The 21,726-nt window shown below is 40.3% G+C and overlaps 1 protein-coding gene across 1 annotated transcript in view; it reads right to left on the reverse strand.

Moving 5' to 3' along the window:
• Window positions 1–400: 400 nt before the first annotated feature.
• LOC117434591 (rho-related GTP-binding protein RhoN-like) overlaps window positions 401–21,726 on the reverse strand; it is a 51,982-nt gene continuing 30,656 nt past the window's right edge. The window contains exons 4-5 of the mRNA XM_034057176.3: window positions 6,283–6,417; window positions 401–2,267 (exon numbers count right to left, since the gene is read on the reverse strand). Of these exons, the coding sequence (XP_033913067.3) occupies window positions 2,019–2,267; window positions 6,283–6,417 (384 nt within the window). The 3' untranslated portion in view covers window positions 401–2,018. The remainder of the gene's footprint in view (window positions 2,268–6,282; window positions 6,418–21,726) is intronic.

Raw genomic sequence — 21,726 nt, forward strand, 5'->3', positions numbered from 1 at the left:
AAAGAATAATTATATACTTACTTTATACAGCAAATCCCCACCCATTGTGTGGCCCCCATCATTTTCATTTTTTTATATATTTAAACGGAAGTGAAACTGCAAACTACAGCGCTACTCACTTTTTACATATTCTCAGGACCAATATGCCACCTTAGATTTGATTATTCAGCTCTGTTTACTGTAAAGAATATCTACCTACAGTACCTTATTGAAATATCTCAAGGGAACATTTCGCCATTGTTCAAAACAAATTTCAATACAGGCCTTACAAATTTCCCCATAGCCTGACTAATTCAGAAGTTCCCATCACGTATAAATAGGTACAAGACACTGTAAATGATATTTTTTGCAATCAATGATGAGTACCATCCAATTTAAATTATTGACACAGACCAAAGGGTTTTTCAATACATTTCATTCAGATAATTTATTTAGCACAGTAAATTTAACAATCTGGAACATTTGATACAGAAAATAAACCTCTATGCATAGTATGGCGAAAAATCAAAGTTAAGCAGTTTGTTTACAGAAAGGCATCCCGGTTATACACTAAAGGCAATGACAGATTAAATAAGTAATAGGATACCAAGGGCTGGTCACAAGTCACCCATCAGTCGTATTCCAGGGTTCATAACAACAACTAAGGTTCGATAAAGTAGCAATGCTGTTGTAGGCCTAAATTAAATAAATTTCATGTAAAAGAAAACTAACTACATACTGTAAGTACTGCTGGAACACTGAGATTTTAAACTGCTCTTTGTATATTTTGCAATCCTTTGATATGTTGCATCCTTTAAAACAGGCTATATAGTGCAGGCTTATGTCCAATATAATAAGGATACTCATGACAGGAAGATAATTTTCTCAAATTGGTAAAACTGTTGTTTTATACATCAGGCGATATGATTTAACCTGATTTTATGCTTGGTAGATTTTTATTTCTTTTGGCAACAAGCACACAAGTTGGTGTTTAGATACCATTAACCTTTACTAATCATGATAAAAATATATTTTTAAAATTAACCCCTTTTTCTTTTTTCGTCTGCAATAAGAAAGCCTGAATCTGTACAGTACATGAACTTTGTTGGTAACAGTGTTATTTTGTGATATGATTGACAATCATTAGGGTGTATGGCAGGGAAAGGCCTGGATGGGATCAACACTATGACAGTGCCACAGCCATAATAAAGTATAGCTCTGGCAGGGCCATAAGCTATGACTTCATTCAGACTTACGTTTAACAGCTAAAATTAAGTAGGTATTTGCTTTAGGACCAGAAAGGTCTAATTCGTTCCATGAAACAATTAAGAACATTATTCAAACAAAGACCTGGTCTGGAAGGTGAGACTTGCCAATTCCTGGTCAAGGAATGCAAACCATCACGATTTTCATTTGTATTGTATTTAAACTGCTCAAGCCTCAATGGTGTCTGCTGTTAATGAAGACTATGGCAAGAATGAGACAACGAGTCAAATAAATGTCATTTTTAAAAATGGTTTAGAATCATGATTTTTTAACTTAATTACATTTCCAAAAACATGGTTCTACCTGTGATGGCATATCCATTGAGTTTGCCACTTTTAACAGTAGTTTGTCCAGAACAAAAAACAATAAAATGCCATATATTCAAAAAACCATCTTGGAAAACAAAAGGGTACAGAAAAATGTTACATCATCTCTTCTTTGCTCCACCAGTTCACAGACATTCCTCACTTGTATAAACGTTCTTCTGATAAGTTACTTTCACAAGCAACCAGCATTGCAACAGTCATTCAAGTCATCTCCACTTTAAGGTGTGGTTTAGTGTGGTTAATGGACCTGCTCCACTGCACTACTGACTCACATACAAGACTAGACAGTTTTATTGAGGCCTAGTGGATGAAGAAAAGCCCAGGTTACAAAGCAAAAAAACAAAAATACACAGGCTCCACCAATGGGCCTTTCTTCATTTCTTCATTGATGCCAGTTTGGCTGTAAAACAAAAAATAAATACAGATCATTTACAGTTCCCTGTTCCTTCACATTATAGAGCAGCTTTTGGCACGGTCCTTCCTCATTTCTGTATTTTCCAACAAATCTGTTCGGCCGGGCATTTGGGACACTCGCTTCAGTCCTCGCTTAGAGTTGCTGCGCTTCAAGTGTTTGTGCATCTTGTTGACTGAAGCCAGCGTTGTTACATGGAAGACATCCCGAACACTGTTCTCAGAAACTTTGGAGGAGCATTCCATGTAAGCAACCGCCCCAATCTGTCTCGCCAACATGCTTCCCTGGGAATCAGAAAAAAGGGAAGAAGGGTGGTTAAAGTGAGAGAGTGACAAGCCAAAATGTCAGCTCACACTGTGAAAAATAAAAGCATGAAATGCGTGCTTCACATCAATTTAACCTCTGTCTGTTGCTCTGTCCACTACGGGTAGCTCAAGCACAGCATGAAACACCACAGAAGCAGTAATAATGGCCTGAGCCCTTTCGAAGGGGAATTAAACAAGGCCGATTAGGTTGGTTTTACAAGTGTGGAGCCTTTTCAGGAATGTGCTGACCTTTGCTGACCAAGTTCTCTTTTAGTTTGATAGCTAATGGTCTGTAAAGATTCCCATTAAGCTGACCAACCCTCTTGCTGTTTCTATATAAAAAGGCATTCAGTTCTAAGTGGTCCTTATTTATGGCCACTTGACTTCTGAAATGTGCAATGCACCTCCAGGTGCTAGACATCAAAATAACATGCTATTGAAATTAATTGTGGATTTTATGAACTACTGATTTCCCACTATTGGTTTTGGAGGAAACTGTCATAAAAGTTTCAATGTACATTTTTTTTTAATTAAAATGCCTACTTATTCTGTAAGTGTTTTTTCAAAGAAATCTGTGTAATAGTCTCTGTAAGTCGCCTTGGATAAAGGCATCTGCTAAATAAACAAAATAATAATAGACAAGTAATAATCATTGTAACAACATTGGAAGTTTTCTTGTGCAATGTCATAAATCCAATAACATATGTCTTAGTGATATACATTTTTTTATGGTTTTGCTATATGTATTTGGGCACTGTGTCAAAAATAAATAATTTGATAAAGATGGTGAATTTGCACGGGGTACTCCAGGGTGCTGCATTCAGTCTCATATTGTAAAAATTGTACAGTGCAAATTCAAGGAGGTTATGATGAGGTTGAAACGCTGGTGAGACCACAGTTTGAATATTGTGTTCATTCTGGTCACTGCATTACCAAAAATACATTGTTGCTTTGCAGAGTCACCATCAAAGAGCAACCAAACTAATTCCAGGACTTAAAGGAATTAGCTTTTTTAAAATGTTTTTACTATTTGTGACATTTATTATAAACATATTTATTAAACAAATAAAGTAATTTCTTGTTACTTAGAAATGCCCCAGATGGTTGTCAGATGGCTTGCTCATACAGAATATTTCTTGTATATTTTAACAGCAGACTTATTTAGTAAACAAATGGCTTACTGGGGTGAAAATGAGCAACACATGCCCCAGATGAAGTCCCAAGGTTCAATTTCATGCATTGTTTGTTGTATAGGAGGCTTGTGGTCCAGTTGTTAAAGAAAAGGGCTTGTAACCAGGAGGTCCCCGGTTCAAATCCCACCTCAACCACTGACTCATAGTGTGACCCTGAGCAATTCACTTAACCTCCTTGTGCTCCGTCTTTCGGGTGAGATGTAAGTGACTCTGCAGCTGATGCATAGTTCACACACCCTAGTCTCTGTAAGTCGCCTTAGATAAAGGCGTCTGCTAAATAAACAAATAATAATTAAGAACATAAGAAGAACATAAGAAAGTTTACAAACGAGAGGAGGCCATTCAGCCCATCTTGCTCGTTTGGTTGTTAGTCGCTTATTGATCCCAGAATCTCATCAAGCAGCTTCTTGAAGGATCCCAGGGTGTCAGCTTCAACAACATTGCTGGGGAGTTGGTTCCAGACCCTCACAATTCTCTGTGTAAAAAAGTGCCTCCTATTTTCTGTTCTGAATGCCCCTTTATCTAATCTCCATTTGTGACCCCTGGTCCTTGTTTCTTTTTTCAGGTCAAAAAGGTCCCGAGTCGACATTGTCTATACCTTTTAGGATTTTGAATGTTTGAATCAGATCGCCGCATAGTCTTCTTTGTTCAAGACTGAATAGATTAAATTCTTTTAGCCTGTCTGCATACCACATGCCTTTTAAACCCGGGATAATTCTGGTTGCTCTTCTTTGCACTCTTTCTAGAGCAGCAATATCCTTTTTGTAACGAGGTGACCTGAACTGAACACAATATTCTAGATGCGGTCTTACTAATGCATTGTAAAGTTTTAACATTACTTCCCTTGATTTAAATTCAACACTTTTCACAATATATCTGAGCATCTTGTTGGTCTTTTTTATAGCTTGCCCACGTTGTCTAGATGAAGACATTTCCGAGTCAACATAAACTCCTAGGTCTTTTTCATAGATTCCTTCTTCAATTTCAGTATCTCCCATATGATGTTTATTGCCTGCGTGCAGTACTTTACACTTTTCTCTATTAAATGTCATTTGGCATGTGTCTGCCCAGTTCTGAATGCTGTCTAGATCATTTTGAATGACCTTTGCTGCTGCAACAGTGTTTGCCACTCCTCCTATTTTTGTGTCGTCTGCAAATTTAACAAGTTTGCTTACTATACCAGAATCTAAATCATTAATGTAGATTAGGAATAGCAGAGAACCTAATACTGATCCCTGTGGTACACCACTGGTTACCTCGCTCCACTTTGAGGTTTCTCCTCTAATCAGTACTTTCTGTTTTCTACATGTTAACCACTCCCTAATCCATGTGCATGCATTTCCTTGAATCCCTACTGCGTTCAGTTTGAGAATTAATCTTTTATGCGGGACTTTGTCAAAAGCTTTCTGGAAATCTAAATAAACCATGTCGTATGCTTTGCAATTATCCATTGTCGATGTTGCATCCTCAAAAAAATCAAGCAGGTTAGTTAGATATGATCTCCCTTTCCTAAAACCATGCTGTCTCTCAGGATATTGTTACCATATAGGTAATTTTCCATTTTAGATCTTATTATAGTTTCCATAAGTTTACACATAATAGAAGTCAGGCTTATTGGTCTGTAGTTACCTGGCTCGGTTTTGTCTCCCTTTTTGTGGATCGGTATTACGTTTGCAATTTTCCAGTCTATCGGTACAACCCGTGTCAAGAGACTGTTGCTTGATCTTGGTTAACGGTTTGTAAATAACTTCTTTCATTTCTTTGAGTACTATTGGGAGGATCTCATCTGACCCTGGGGATTTGCTTATTTTTAAGAGCTCCTAGTCCCTTTAACACTTCTGCCTCTGTTATGCTAAAGTTATTTAAAACTGGATAGGAACAGGTCGACATGTGGGGCATGTTGTCCGTGTCCTCCTTTGTAAAAACCTGTGAAAAGTAATTATTTAATATATTTGCTATTTCTTTTTCTTCGTCTATGATTTTGCCATTTGTGTCTCTTAGACATTTAACCTCCTCTTTGAATGTTCTCTTGCTGTTATAATATTGGAAAAATTTCGGAACTGGTTTTAGTCCCCTTAGCAATATTGATTTCTATCTCTTTCATGGCCTTTCTTTTTGACATGTGTTTGCAGTTCCAAGTACTATTTCTGTGTACTTTGTTTTTGGTCCCTTTTAAATGCTCTGAAAAGTGTCTTTTTTCGCTGAATATTTTTTTTAATTGATCTATTAAACCATTTTGGCCATTTTGTTTTAGATTTAGATTTGTCTACTTTTGGGATGTAATTGTTTTGCGCCTCTAGTACTACATTTTTAAAAAACAGACATCGTTTTTCTATGGGATGTTTTCTCTATTTTACTCCAATCTACTTCTGTTAGTCTCTGTTTCATACCTTCATAGTTTGCTTTTCTAAAATTGTAAATCTTAGCTTTAGTCATTACTTTTGGGGTTTTAGAAAACACTTCAAATGAGACCATGTTGTGGTCTGAGTTTGCCAATGGCTCTCTGACCTCTGTTTTAGTTATTCTGTCTTTGTTATTTGAAAAGACTAAATCAAGGCATGCCTCCCCTCCAGTCGGTGCCTTGACAAATTGCGTTAGGAAGCAGTCATTTGTCATTTCCACCATTTCAATTTCATCCATCGTGCTCACCACCGGGTTCTCCCATTTTATACAGGGGAAGTTGAAACCCCCCATTAGTATGGCTTCTCCTTTTCTACACGCATTTCTAATGTCATTGTATAACAGATTATTTTGCTTGGCGTCTGAGTTTGGCGGTCTAGAATTTAGCAGTCTATTGTCACCTGTTCGTGCGTGACGGGGATTAGCCTCTGTTTGGAGAGCTCCAACAGAGTGCTCAAGTCTGTTCTCATGTCTAGTTTGCACCCGACCAAAACCACCTTGGCATTGGGACAGAACTCTTGGGTCTCACTCTGCCACTGCAGGAAAAAAGAAAAAGATACAACATTTTACAAATCATTATACATACTGTTGGAAAACATGGAACAAGTATTGAATAGCAGTTTGCTACGCATGAGGAATGACGGCTGTATTCATGTTATTTTTCTGAAAAGTGATTTAACATTGGATAGAAAAAACTGTTAGTTCCAAAAATGCAAGCACTGCTGTGATAGATGAAGGCTGCAATATGGTAGAGAAGTTAAGATTATTTTGTGTCAAAGCAAATGGCTGGCCAGCAGCACACGGCTGTATAAACAAGTCCTTTGATCTCCAGCCCTGACATGAAAGAAGTATGCCCTTCGGGAGTCCACTGGGTTATAAAACTAGTTAACAGGTTTTTGCTTAGAAAATACAGCTGGTTTATGACAGGGTCATAAAGCTAGTTTTCAAGGGGGACCGAAGAGCCAAAAAGAGATAATGAAACTGGGATCAAAGTGTCTTAGGCAAATCGGAGAGATAGGAACAAGGAAGATGACAAAAACCAGATGTATGGACCTTTGTGACACCAGGGTCTGAAGAAAGCACTGAGTTCAGAGATCTTCACACTAGATCACACACACACACTGTGGCAAAGCGCCCCGCCCCTGTGTGCATTTGTGTTATGTGTTGTATGTTGCGTGCGTGTGTGTGTTAATGTTGGTGTATAGTCATTGGTACACGGGATATAAACGGGTCTGTGTTTCACGTGTATTTAAAAAGTGTATATTTGTATTTAGGCACGGGATTGCACATCACGCACGTGCATTTAAAATATAATATGTGAACACGGGGTTTCACGTAATTAATTCACGTGCTGGGATTCAAGTGAATAATTAATTAGTAATTGAATCCCAGCACAACAGTATATATAGAGACACATTTTCACTCACTGGTGGTTAGGTGTTCGGAAGAGGAGAACGGGAGAGAGAGAGAGGAGAGTTAAGTTAAAGATCGTAAAAGTGAAGATAAGTGTGTGTACTCACCGTGTTTGTTTGTCTCCGAGCACCGTTTGTGTTTAGTGCGTTTTGTTTGTCTTTTTACTTTGGCGTATAGTGCCGTGTCCTGTGTTTTTGTTGTTTCAAACCTTTTATTTTCTGTCTGTTATTAAATGCTGAGCGCAATCACGCGCTCAGCTTTACCAAAACCCCATCTCTCTGTTTATTTATTTCCTCCATCTGGTCTGACGCCACCCACTCTGGCCGTCTTTGTGACACACACACACACACACACACACACACACACACACACACACACACACATAATGATAATGAGTTGTACCTTTTCTATTGGTTAAGTGTCAGAGAAAGAGGAGGAGAGAGACACTTATGCAGAAGGGTATTTAATGTCATGCAACAATTGTAAGAAGGAGTATTCTGTGTCCTGTACCTGGGACCAGACTCCCTGCATATTTCAATAAACCTAACAACTGACTGAAGAAAAGGACTCTGTGCAGTTTCTTGAATCTACTTACTCACCATCCTCTTTTTTAAGTTACATCACATACAGTATGTTATATATGGACTGTTGTATAACGTTGAGCTTGAATTATATATTAAATATTTAATTTGACTTTCCCTTTCAGAGAAACATGGAAATCTTAAATAAAAAAATTAAACAATAGTACTTTTAATGGAAAGTGATTTTCCCTCCAATTTAAAATGTCCAATCATGATCCCACGACCAAGACAATCTCCTCCTTACACAGAGGAGCTCCACAGACAATGTCGGCGAGATAATGACCCTTGCAGGACAAAGGCTAGGCCTGCAGGTGTCTGTGAGCAACTTTGTTGTTTTCTCACAATAGGACAAGTGGTTTCCTAGATATATGCAAAAATGACAAACAGATGAAAATGACAAAAAAGTCTTTATATACCCTGAAATTACGATACAGTCAATAATTATTGATAAAGAAGGTCCTTAGCAATTTTATCACAATAGGACAAGCGTTTTATGCAGAACTCTTGTGTGCAAGAAGCAATAAGCACTGGCCCTTCTAGAGTATATTGCCAAAACAATAATTCTAGAAAATCAAATACATTTCTAGGCAGGTTCAGAAACCTGTAAAAATGTTAATAAGTAGTAGAAATGTTTTTTCAATCTATACGGTATTTATCAATAAAAGTTATATTTATATTATATAACTAGGGCTTCTGTTTTTTGGGTTTTATTAATGTAATTTTTCAGTGCTTATTTTTAGCTGTTTTTGCTAGTTTTATGCAAATCGTTTTTTTTTCCCCCGGGGCTTTCGCTTTTTATATATGAAATTGTTGTTTTCGGTTACTTTCCAGTTCATAAAATTAAGAAAAATACAAATAGTAACATGCATATCCACTGTAGTGGCTGTACTGTAAATACAAAAGCAATCAGTAATATGAACAAGTGAATCATCATGCCATACCTCATGGGTCTGAACCCAGTTTCATCACAATTGGACAAGTGGTTCTCTAGATGCAAGTGTGAAATAGGTACGCATACACAGACAATCGCTTCCACTGCATCCTCAATGCATCCCCAGAGATGTACATATGTGTCACATCATGTTGTCTGATAGAGAAGAACGCTAACACCTCTGTTAAGGATTTAATAATACTTTCGTCGGTGGAGTGTGTCACCACTAAAACTGCCACTTTAACATTTATTTTTTTTTGTAACTATCTGCAGTAAATTAAACAGCACTGTTTAAATGGGGCCTTTAAAAAATACTGGTATATTAAATGAATACATTTTATATATATATATATATATATATATATATATATATATATATATATATATTGTAAGATAGCGGGTTGTGAGAGACAGCAGGGAGGGGGTTAAAACCTCCCTGCGAGAAATGCACCTTTTTGTTTAATTTGTGTTTCATTTAGTTTGCTAATTGTTTTATTATTTAATTATCATCCGCACCTGGGCGTTATTGGAAATTAGGCCCAGGTGCGGGGTTTAAAAGGAGAGCAGGCAGTCTGTTCGGGGCTGCAGAGTGGAAGGAGGCAGAGAGGTGCGCTGTCTCCAGGTAGCCAAAGAAAGAGAGCGAAAAAGTAAGTGCGGTTTCAAACCGGTGTGTTTTGAGAAGGGCGGGTAAACAGCATAGCTGTCCCGCGTTAGTCAGGGTGTTACAGAAAGTTGAGTTAGTGCTCCAAGAGGAGCTAGGTGTTTGTTTTGCTTTTGTATTTTGTTTGTGTTATTTTTGTGTTTATTAAAAAATAGCGCGTCAGCGCTTGAAAAATCCATTCCTGTGTTCCTGGGTCAAGTTCTTAAAGGGGCAACGAACCCGAGTGAGTGCAAATCCGTTTACATATGGTGGCAGAGAGTGTGGGCGCCCCTAAGACCCAGAAGATGGATTTATTGCAAATGATCGAACAGATCACCAGAAATGCCGTTGCTCAGAAGGAGCAACTTGAGAGATGGGGGAGAGAGATGGGGTTGGCACCGCAGAAAAGAAGAGAGCCAACCGAATTGGAGCTGTTACTCCAAAAATGGGAGCAGCCTCCCGAGCCAGAGGGGGAGGAGCTGCCGCTGCCAGAACCCAGAGAGGAGGAGCTGCCGCTTCCGGAGCCCAGAGGGGAGGAGCCGCCGCTTCCGGAGCCCAGAGGGGAGGAGCCGCCGCTTCCGGAGCCCAGAGTGGAGGAGCCGCCGCTTCCAGAGCCCAGAGGGGAGGAGCCGCCGCTTCCAGAGCCCAGAGGGGAGGAGCCGCCGCTTCCGGAGCCCAGAGGGGAGGAGCCGCCGCTTCCGGAGCCCAGAGGGGAGGAGCCGCCGCTTCCAGAGCCCAGAGGGGAGGAGCCGCCGCTTCCGGAGCCCAGAGGGGAGGAGCCGCCGCTTCCGGAGCCCAGAGGGGAGGAGCCGCCGCTTCCGGAGCCCAGAGGGGAGGAGCCGCCGCTTCCGGAGCCCAGAGGGGAGGAGCCGCCGCTTCCGGAGCCCAGAGGGGAGGAGCCGCCGCTTCCGGAGCCCAGGGGGGAGGTGAAAAGTTTACCTCCACCACAGCCCCGACCACCGCCCCTACGGTCCAGTCCGGCACCGCTGCGTCCAGTCCCTCACCCTTTGCTCCAGGACACCCGGCCGGTCTTCCCGGACCTTCCTGCGCTGGACCTTGAGCCCAGGAGTGTGCAGCACTGGCCACAGCTTTTCCCCTGGTCCCCTGCTCCGCTCTTCCCGAGCACCCAGACGTCGCTGGGCTGCTGCCAGACGTCGCTTTTGCTCCCCCTGTTCGCTGCTTCGCTTCCCCTGGGTGATCGGACGTCACTGCGCCGGTTCCCAGGGGAAGATCTCTGCCCACTGCTGCATCCTCCAGTGCCACGGTATACGCTCCGGTCGCCCCTGTTGAGCCGTTGGGTCCCCTTGTCGCCGGTGCGAGGTCCCTACCTGGCTGAGCCGGGACGTGGACCGATCCACCCTCAAGCCTGCCCGTGGAAGAGGGCAAGAAAGGACATTTATGGACTTGAGGGTGGGTGGTTGTGTTTTAGGGGAGGAGGTGGCCGTCTCGTGGCCTGTGTCTTGTAAAGACAAGGGGGGGGAAATGTAAGATAGCGGGTTGTGAGAGACAGCAGGGAGGGGGTTAAAACCTCCCTGCGAGAAATGCACCTTTTTGTTTAATTTGTGTTTCATTTAGTTTGCTAATTGTTTTATTATTTAATTATCATCCGCACCTGGGCGTTATTGGAAATTAGGCCCAGGTGCGGGGTTTAAAAGGAGAGCAGGCAGTCTGTTCGGGGCTGCAGAGTGGAAGGAGGCAGAGAGGTGCGCTGTCTCCAGGTAGCCAAAGAAAGAGAGCGAAAAAGTAAGTGCGGTTTCAAACCGGTGTGTTTTGAGAAGGGCGGGTAAACAGCATAGCTGTCCCGCGTTAGTCAGGGTGTTACAGAAAGTTGAGTTAGTGCTCCAAGAGGAGCTAGGTGTATGTTTTGCTTTTGTATTTTGTTTGTGTTATTTTTGTGTTTATTAAAAAATAGCGCGTCAGCGCTTGAAAAATCCATTCCTGTGTTCCTGGGTCAAGTTCTTAAAGGGGCAACGAACCCGAGTGAGTGCAAATCTTTTACAATATATATATATATATATATATATATATATATATAGACATGCTCAAATTTGTTGGTACCCCTCCACAAAAAATGAAGAATGCACAATTTTCTCTGAAATAACTTGAAACTGACAAAAGTAATTGGCATCCACCATTGTTTATTACATATTTAATAGAAATCAGACTATGCTTTTGATTTTTTATTCAACATAATATTGTAAATAATAAAACAAATGAAAATGGCATGGACAAAAATGATGGGACCGCTAACCTAATATTTTGTTGCACAACCTTTAGAGGCAATCACTGCAATCAAACGTTTTCTGTAGCTCTCAATGAGACTTCTGCACCTGTTAACAGGTAGTTTGGCCCACTCTTCCTGAGCAAACTGCTCCAGCTGTCTCAGGTTTGATGGGTGCCTTCTCCAGACTGCAAGTTTCAGCTCTTTCCATAGATGTTCGATAGGATTCAGATCAGGACTCATAGAAGGCCACTTCAGAATAGTCCAATGTTTTGTTCTTATCCATTCTTGGGTGCTTTTAGCTGTGTGTTTTGGGTCATTATCCTGTTGGAGGACCCATGACCTGCGACTGAGACAGAGCTTTCTGACACTGGGCAGTACGTTTCACTCCAGAATGCCTTGATAGTCTTGAGATTTCATTGTACCCTGCACAGATTCAAGGCACCCTGTGCCAGGTGCAGCAAAGCAGCCCCAAAACATAACCGAGCCTCCTCCATGTTTCACTGTAGGTATGGTGTTCTTTTCTTTGAAAGCTTCATTTTTTCGTCTGTGAACATAGAGCTGATATGACTTGCCAAAAAGCTCCAGTTTTGACTCATCTGTCCAAAGGACATTCTCCCAGAAGGATTGTGGCTTGTCAATATGCATTTTAGCAAATTCCAGTCTGGCTTTTTTATGTTTTTCTTTCAAAAGTGGAGTCCTCCTGGGTCTTCTTCCATGGAGCCCACTTTCGCTCAAAAAGCGACGGATGGTGCGATCAGAAACTGACGTACCTTCACCTTGGAGTTCAGCTTGTATCTCTTTGGCAGTTATCCTTGGTTCTTTTTCTACCATTCGCACTATCCTTCTCTTCAATCTGGGGTCGATTTTCCTCTTGCGGCCGCGCCCAGGGAGGTTGGCTACAGTTCCATGGACCTTAAACTTCTTAATAATATTTGCAACTGTTGTCACAGGAACATCAAGCTGCTTGGAGATGGTCTTGTAGACTTTACCTTTACCATGCTTGTCTATTATTTTCTTTCTGATCTCCTCAGACAACTCTCTCCTTTGCTTTCTCTGGTCCATGTTCAGTGTGGTGCACACAATGATACTAAACAGCACAGTGGCTACTTTTCTCCATTTAAATAGGCTGAATGACTGATTACAAGATTGGAGACATGTGTGGTACTAATTAAAGAAACAAATTAGTTTGAAATATCACTATAATCCAGTTATTTATTATCTTTTCTAAGGGGTACCAACAAATGTGTCCAGGCCATTTTAGAATATCTTTGTAGAATAAGCAATAATTCATCTCTTTTCACAGCTTCTTTGCTTTATTCTATGACATACCAAAGGCATGCAAGTATACATGATAAAATAGCTTTCAATTTCATCACTTTTCAGGAGGAATGAAGCATTATTTCAATGAGCTGTAAGGGTACCAACAAATTTGAGCACGTCTGTATATATATATATATATATATATATATATATATATATATATATATATATATATATATAAACAATACCTTTCAATTGGGCATTAAACATTATTTCACAATTACTATAGTTCTAAGCAGTACATAATACACTTTTCTATCAAGGTAGAAAAAAAAATTATATGAAAATATAATTATTTTAAAATGTTTACATTGACTTGTGGCAATGTGCCCCGCCCCTGTGTGCATGTGTGTGTTATGTGTTGTATGTTGCGTGTGTTAATGTTGGTGTATAGAGATTGGTACACGGAATATAAACAGGTCTGTGTTTCACGTGTGATTTAAATTGTATATTTGTATTTAGGCACGGGATTGCACATCACTGCATGTGCATTTAAAGTATAGTGGATAAGGGCGTCTGCTAAGAAATAAATAATAATATAGTATGTGAGCACGGGGTTGCACAGAATTAATTCACATGCTGGGATTCAAGTGAATAATTAATTAGTAATTGAATCCCAGCACAACAGTATATATAGATGCACATTTCTTTCACTCTGGGTTGAGTGTTCGAGAGTGGAGAACGGGTGAGAGAGAAAAGTGTTTTGTACTCACCGTGTTTGTTTGTCTCCGTGCACCGTTTGTTAAGTGTTAGTTCATTTTGTTTGTCTGTTTATTTTGGCCTCAAGCCCCGTGCCCTGTGTTTTTGTATGTTACAACCTTTTTATTTATTTGTTATTAAACGCTGAGTGCAACCATCGCACTCAGTTTCTCTCATCATCACCGTCTGTCTGTGTGTTTCTCTCTCTGGTCTGAGTTACTCCCTGCAGCCAGCCTGTCACATGACTGCATCATGATTTTCAGCAAGGTAATTTACACTCCTCAAGTCAGCTTGTGAGTATGCATTTGGAAGGAAGTCTGGTCAAGTGCATTGTGGACTCTTTAGTAAGCGGTCTATGGTGCAACGTAATTTACGTGCTCCTGTGTCCATTGGAGCTGCTAAATTTCAAAGGTAGGATTTTTTGTTCTATACAGGAGTGAAGTGATTTAGTGCCTAACTAGAAGTGACTCCCTAACTGTTGCTTTACTTGCCTAATGTGATCTTGGCTATTGAAAGTAGATTAACACAGCAGGAAATGTCATCAGCTCCAGCTAGCCCCCTGCAGACCAGATAAACAGATAAAAGCAGTGGCTTGGCTGTGTCTAAGGGAAATCACTGGATTCCAGCCACACTCCAGATTTACTTGTGAGAATGCTGGGATCTTTTCATAATGTCCTGACTTAGTATACTACCTCAAGTTTAACGTGAGGGGTGTGTAAATGAATGAAGGTCCAAACAGGAGGTATATGTACATGAAAAAAGTCAGTTTTAATAAATACAGGCCACCCCCGACACCAGCAATGGTACAGGGGTTTAAAACGGTGGGTCTTCAGGCCCAAACAAAAAGATTAAACAAATAACAAAACAGTCCACAAGTGCTCCCGGTTGGTTGCTGTTGAGGTGCTGTGCTGTGCAGAGGTAGTGGTGCTCCAGGGTGTGTGTGTTGACTCTGTGGCTGCAGCTCCCAAGCTGCTACTCGTCTGTAATAAACAAAAAACAACAAGCGCAGCAACTTTACTTTGCGACCTTCCTGGTCGGGCGGTAGATTTGCAGCTCAGATTCCTTCTCTCCCGTTCACATATCCCACCCCTCAGAGTGGAGCCGAAGAAACACTCGGCCAACCCTAAATCCCCAGATTGCCCCCCCCCCCCCCGAGAAAAAAAACTGTATTTTGGTGCTCTTTGCCTGTACTCAAAAGTCGAAGGGTTATAGCACCAGATACCATGAGTTATCCGGGTGTTCGTGCCCCTCATCGTATTTAAACAATTCAGAGTGGTGTGGTCCGTAACGAGGAGGAAGAAATGTCCCAATAAGTAATATTGAAGAGGGTGTTTAGCCCACTTAATGGCCAAACAGTTTCTCTCCCTGGGCACCACGTCTTCTTCTTGGGACAGGGCAGCCCCCAGACCAACGTTGGAGGCGTCAGTCTGAAGGATGAACTCCTTACTAAAATCTGGTGTAATTAAAAGGCGCCCTGACACTCACCTGTCCACTTCACTAAATTTGGTACATTTATTTGGGTGAGATCAATCAGGGGGTTAACTATGGTGGAATACTCTGGGATAAAGCACTGGTAATAGCCTGCTAACCCCAGTAGTGATAACTACCCCACCTGAGACTTGCTTTTCGAGATCGCCGCCTCCACCGAAGCCTGGGCTTTAGAGGCTACCGGCTTTCCCTGCCCATTAATCATAATATAGCCCAGATATCGGGTCTCTTTTTTGCCAAATGCGCACTTGAGCCTCGCTTCCCTCAGAGACTGTAGGACAGCCGAAAGTCTAGCAAGATGCTCTCTCCAGAGCTAAAAACTACCACATCATCAATATATAGGTCTGCATATTTCCAATGGGGGTATAGAACCTTGTCCATAAGTCTTTGGAATGTTGCTGGGGCTCCATGCAGTCTGAACGGCATGGTCTGGAAATGGAAATGGGGTAGAAAAAGCAGTTTTCTCTTGCGAGCTGTGAGTAAGTGAAATTTGCCAGTATGGTAGAGCCACTGGGTCAGCTGGTCCTTCAGTTGTTACCCCACCATGCAGGGCCTGACTCCAGGTGTGCGCTGCTACTCCCGGAACCGGCAGCGATAGGGCTCCTCAAGCAGGAGGATTGCCTGCTTGACCAGGTCATTTTCCAAGCAGCCTCATCTGCCATGGCTCAGTAGGCCGCCTGTGCTTCCCCAATCAAGCAGGGGCACGTTGAGTGGCCCACCATTCCCGGGGCTATCTTGCCACATGTTCAAACGTGACGAGGTAGGCTTGGGATCCTCCTCCGGCAGTGTATTTAACCTTCAAGCTCAGTGCCACATTTTTATATTCAACACACAAATAGCTTCTTGTTGGTTATACACAGGAGCATGTAATACTACAAACCTCATTACAGGAATGAAAATATATATATATGCGTAATGCATCACAGTGCATTTACACTGGTGCATGGCTATATCAGAAAGTTACAACATATAAATAATCATCTACCTTACCCCTTACAATTGATTACATGACTTTACATGCTATGAAGGGGAGGCTGATTGGTTTGTAATTCCCCAGTTCCACCTCATCTTGCTTCCTAAATATCTGGAATGCATTTTCAATCTGCCAATCAGCTGGGGCGTCCCTCGTATCCTGTTTATCTTCGTTATTATTATTATTATTAGGCTTCCAAGCAGAATGGCTGGAAGCCTATTGTTCTTCAAGAGGTTATTATTATTATTATTATTATTATTATTATTATTATTATTATTATTATTATTATTATTTTCTTTTCTTCCGCCGCAATGGTAAATCTTTAACAGCCCATAAAATGAAACTGCAGCTGATGCACAGTTCACACAACCTAGTCTCTGTAAGTCGCCTTGGATAAAGGCATCTGCTAAATAAATAATAGTACATACCGATAAATCATCATTTGATCACTCGTTTTATCACCAAACTCCTCAACAATGCGAGCGCTGGATGCGGAAGCAGCTATCTTGTTTGTTTATGTCCGTGTTATCTATGTGATGCCGGGGCTATCAGTATTCATGAGATACGCCCTTTTTTTTCGGCTTCTCTCGGCTCCTATCGGTCTCACTCAGCCACTGAATGGTTTTCTCGGCTTTTTCCAGAGAAAAAACGACTAGAAACCTGTTTGTTGTGTCTTTTTGATGATGTCGGACAGGGTCCGACATTGGACTGGAAAGGGAAAATTATTATTATTATTATTATTATTTATTTCTTAGCAGACGCCCTTATCCAGGGCGACTTACAATTGTTACAAGATAGCACATTGTACATTATTTCACATTATACAGATATCACATTATTTTACATACAATTACCCATTTATACAGTTGGGTGTTTACTGGAGCAATCTAGGTAAAGTACCTTGCTCAAGGGTACAGCAGCAGTGTCCCCTACTGGGGATTGAACCCACAACCCTCCGGTCAAGAGTCCAGAGCCCTAACCACTACTCCAAATTGCGATGTCGGACCAGGTTCGACATAGGACCGCAAAGGGTTAAACATGAGAGCATCAAAAGTTATTCAAATGGTGAGTTTTCGTCAATCCAAGATGGCCAACATGGACTAATGTTGCTTATAACTCTGTAGAGAGTGCAGATAGGGTCATGGTTACTATGTAAGACATATAGTAAGCCATACATGCTCTATGAAAATATGTCCATGCCAGTGACCTCTGACCTCTCCTAAAGTCCAAATGCAAAACTTGATTATAACTCCTTATACAGTGCACATAGGGCCATAGTTACTATGGAACACTTATAGCAACCCATGTTTGCTCTATGAAATAATGTTAGCCTGTGACCTCTGACCTTTCCTAACGGTCAAATGGCTTGTTACTCATTAGATAGTGCAGAAAGGGCCATGTTTACTATGGAACACATATTCTAACGCTTCGCTAGTACCTTGGAAGCCTTATAGTTGGTGGCAACTCTAGTTATTATTATTATTATTATTATTATTATTATTATTATTATTATTATTATTATTATTATTATAAATATTATTATTATTATTATTGTTCTACAGTGCCTATTATAATCTTAGGCTTTACAACAATGAATCTATGGAATGTGTCAGGTGTTTGAGCCTCTTTTGAAATGTTGGTGACACCCCCCCCCTCCCCCAAGCACAACACATATGTCGTTGCTGCTGTTATTCACATGTAATGACAATTCCTTAATACCAGGGCAGTTGAAAAGATGATATATTTGGAAGTGTGGTATCACTAGAACTGACATAAACAACATTTCAGGCCATTTTTATATTTGGGGCATAAAAAAAATGGATAATCTGACAAAAATGAATTCTCACGAACCTTTAAAATGCCTGCAAAAGAGTGGTTTGGCTGCTGCATTTTTCTTTTTCTTTTTTTCCCCACATACTTGCAGTTTGTTTTTGTTTAATTACAAAGCCCTGGCCTAGACTTGGCTTGTATCTTTATTGAGGACTGGCTCAATTGACTTTTCTAAAAGCTTGATTTAGGTCGGGAACTTCAAAAGGTTTCAATGCAACTGAAAAAGTGAAGTGCTCTTTTCCACATTGAGAGGAACTAACCAGTTATCTCCGATTAGCAAGGCTTAGATGCTAACTGCAGGTCACAGGGAATTCAATTGTGCTTGTTTTCTGTTAAGTTAAAATGTCATGCACAAGTGGCTGGAGGATCTGTCATTAGCCCCAGTGTCTCAGGGTGTTTCAGGAGAAACTCAATTGCTTAGAGACTGGCCTGAATCCCGTTGCAGGGCGATGTGCCAGTGGTTCAACTTCACACTAAAAACATTGCAAATGTCAGCCCTCTCACTCAGTGGAAATGCTTAAGACATTTGCACTGAAATACCAACTGGCTACTTTGTAAAGCACATTGATTGTTTCAGTGCATGAGCCAAAGTAGGTGATGATATAGGATTTAACAATGCTAATTACATTTTACTGATTTTGCTAAATGATTAATGGTAATCCTAAAATCTTTGACAGCAAAAGTCCCGATGCCATTATCTGTATCAGAATTTTGATGACTGAAAAAATACGCTGATGTGGCCTAAAGCAAAACATGTTTTTTTATTTTATTAACCCCTTTGCAGCTGCCATCGGCTGTGTTCAATTCCTCTAGTGGTGTTTGGTAGCTGCCATCGGCTGTGTTCAATTCCTCTAGTGGTGTTTGGTAGCTGCCATCGGCTGTGTTCAATTCCTCTAGTGGTGTTTGGTAGCTGCCATCGGCTGTGTTCAATTCCTCTAGTGGTGTTTGGTAGCTGCCATCGGCTGTGTTCAATTCCTCTAGTGGTGTTTGGTAGCTGCCATCGGCTGTGTTCAATTCCTCTAGTGGTGTTTGGTAGCTGCCATCGGCTGTGTTCAATTCCTCTAGTGGTGTTTGGTAGCTGCCATCGGCTGTGTTCAATTCCTCTAGTGGTGTTTCGTTGCTGCCATCGGCTGTGTTGGAGTCCATGCTGTGTCTGCCTTCTTAGCTATGTAACTATTGCAATCTGTCATCAAACTACACCAAACTTCGCATACAGACAACCAAGCCTTTTGCGAACCAGACAGATTTACCAGTGTTCACTTGCATAGCTTGTCTGTGATCAGTATTCCCAGCGCCTGGCCACTGAAGCAAGAGGGGTCAGTCTGCACGGAGAGTTTTTTTTTTGGCTCAAAAAAACCCAATTTCTATTTCTATTTTCTATTTCAAAGGACAGCGTAAACATCTAATACATGTAAGTAACTACTTTTGTGATATTCTAAACTTTTGAAATGTTTATTTGGAAATATATGCATGTATAAACATCCCATGTAATCTCTTTATGAGCTATTTCATATATTCATATTATTCTATATAGTTTTTTTATAATCTGTTAAAATAATAGTAGCTATTTGTTTTGTTCAGTGTTTTTTCATTACATTAGTTTCAAAACGCAGATAGAATGCAAGTAGGAGGAGACCCTATGATTTATATTTATTCTTTGTAGTTCTAAATCTGTATTATGGGCAGACTTAAAATGTAATAATCAAATACAGGTCCAATTTTATTTCTCCATACACCTATATTATAACTATGTAAATGTGTCTGCTAAATTATTAGGAAGTCGGGGGGGATGCTGTTACGGTATATATATATATATATATATATATATATATATATATATAATTTATATTTATTATTGTGTGTATATTTATTTGTTCTTTTTAGATCTAGAATATAATAACTGGCATGGTGTTTGCAGTGATGAGGAAGTACTGAAATCAGATTCCTGGGCAGGTGTATGACCAACCAACCCCACATAGAACCAACCGTGATCCTGAGAAATCTTACCCAGGAGACCAGGCAGGGTGTATAACAAACATGGGGAAACTGTGGAAAATGCAGGCAGAGCCTTGACATTGTTATATGGCCTTATGTAAAAACCATGTGGCCCTGTGTATAGATTTCTGAACTGTACAGTCCTGGGCATCTGTTAACATGCAACCATCAAGGGAAAATGTTTTTTGTTTGACCTTTTTACCAGTTTTGTATCTTGTTACTAATAAAATATGTGAACTGACTTTGAGTTTTGTCCTGCCTTTATTTATTTTCCTTGATGCATGTTTAATTAGCAATGAAGGGTCTATCTATCTGCAGCCAAATAACAACAAAACCACACCGTTCCCACTGTTCCAATGTTTTTGACATGGATTTACTAAATAAACACTTAGAAATTGACTGAAACTTGCCATAATAGTTAGTAATGTGATCCATATGTGAATATGTATTTCCTTCTCTCCATCCACAAGCTGAATTCGTTTGACATTCCAAAATATACACTTGCACTAGGAGGCTACAGTAGCAATACATTGTTATTATTATTGATAGTTGTGGTAGTAGTTATTCTCTCAAATACTACAGAAATGATAGTGTAAGTTCAAAAGTCATAATATGCTGTTGTAGTTTAACTCATTTGATGTTGTTACTATTTTTTTAAGCAAGCACATCATTTTACAATAATTGGAGGAAATTCATAGATAATGGTGGGGCATTGCTAGATACATTTAGTACTGAATATCGATACTATAGCTGTATTTGGTTTAATGGTACTAAACAGTTCAGTTTAAAACGGCCCTCCTGATTTTGTCATTTCACTCTGCACATTCAGCATTGGCATACAACCTCCAGAAAAACTCTCACTCTTCGAGATCATCTTTGAGTGCAGCAAAAACAGTCATACAAAGCTGTGGGTGACATCTATGACAAAAGGCTTGGCTGTAAAGGAGTTCAAGACATTGAGAAAGACTTCTAGTCAAAACAACTGTCATTACTTTATTTCATTGTATTGCATTTTAAATGCAAGTTTGCTTGCAAATATCAATATCAATTAAATTCATGCAGGAACATAATATAGTGTTGGGTATTATACCTCATGGTATTTGGTAATGAATAATTTGTCTGATTTAACTTTTACTATTTCCAAGAATAGCAACAGTTGGCACTAAAAATAATGAGCCTGCTGAAGGAACTTCTGCACTTGCGTGAGCAAAGTAAAACCGAGCCAGTAGATACACAAGAGCTGTCATTTACACAGTGATCCAGTACATACACAAGAGCTATCATGTACACAGTGATTTCATAAATACTCTAAAATGAACAAATAAATAAATAACAAAACTAAAGGGAAATGTCAAAACAAAGCTTCACGACTCGTTGCTGAGCTAATGTGTCTCAAAGGGACGTTAATTAGGCACACACCTCCAGATCCATCCACATGCTTCACAGTCTCTTGTTGAGACTCCCTGAGCAACTTCACAACCTCTGATGATGTCAGCGAGGATGAAGCATGCAGGACATGTTTTGCAAACACTCAAGCTTTTGACCACCAGCTCATCTGAGGGTTCTTTGTCCATTGGCCCAGTATATCACTCTGACAGCTTCTCTGGATCTCCCCTTGCCAGTGCAGAAGCAATGAGTGGAAAAGGGAAGCCTTATTTTACAAAACGCCTGGGAACATGACAGGTGTCCCAATAAAACTTTACTGCAAAGTTGACACAACTTCCTTTAAAGGAGTGCAGCCCAATGTTTTA

The sequence above is a fragment of the Acipenser ruthenus genome, chromosome 28, assembly GCF_902713425.1.
Source record: "Acipenser ruthenus chromosome 28, fAciRut3.2 maternal haplotype, whole genome shotgun sequence".
Taxonomy (NCBI): Eukaryota; Metazoa; Chordata; class Actinopteri; order Acipenseriformes; family Acipenseridae; genus Acipenser; species Acipenser ruthenus.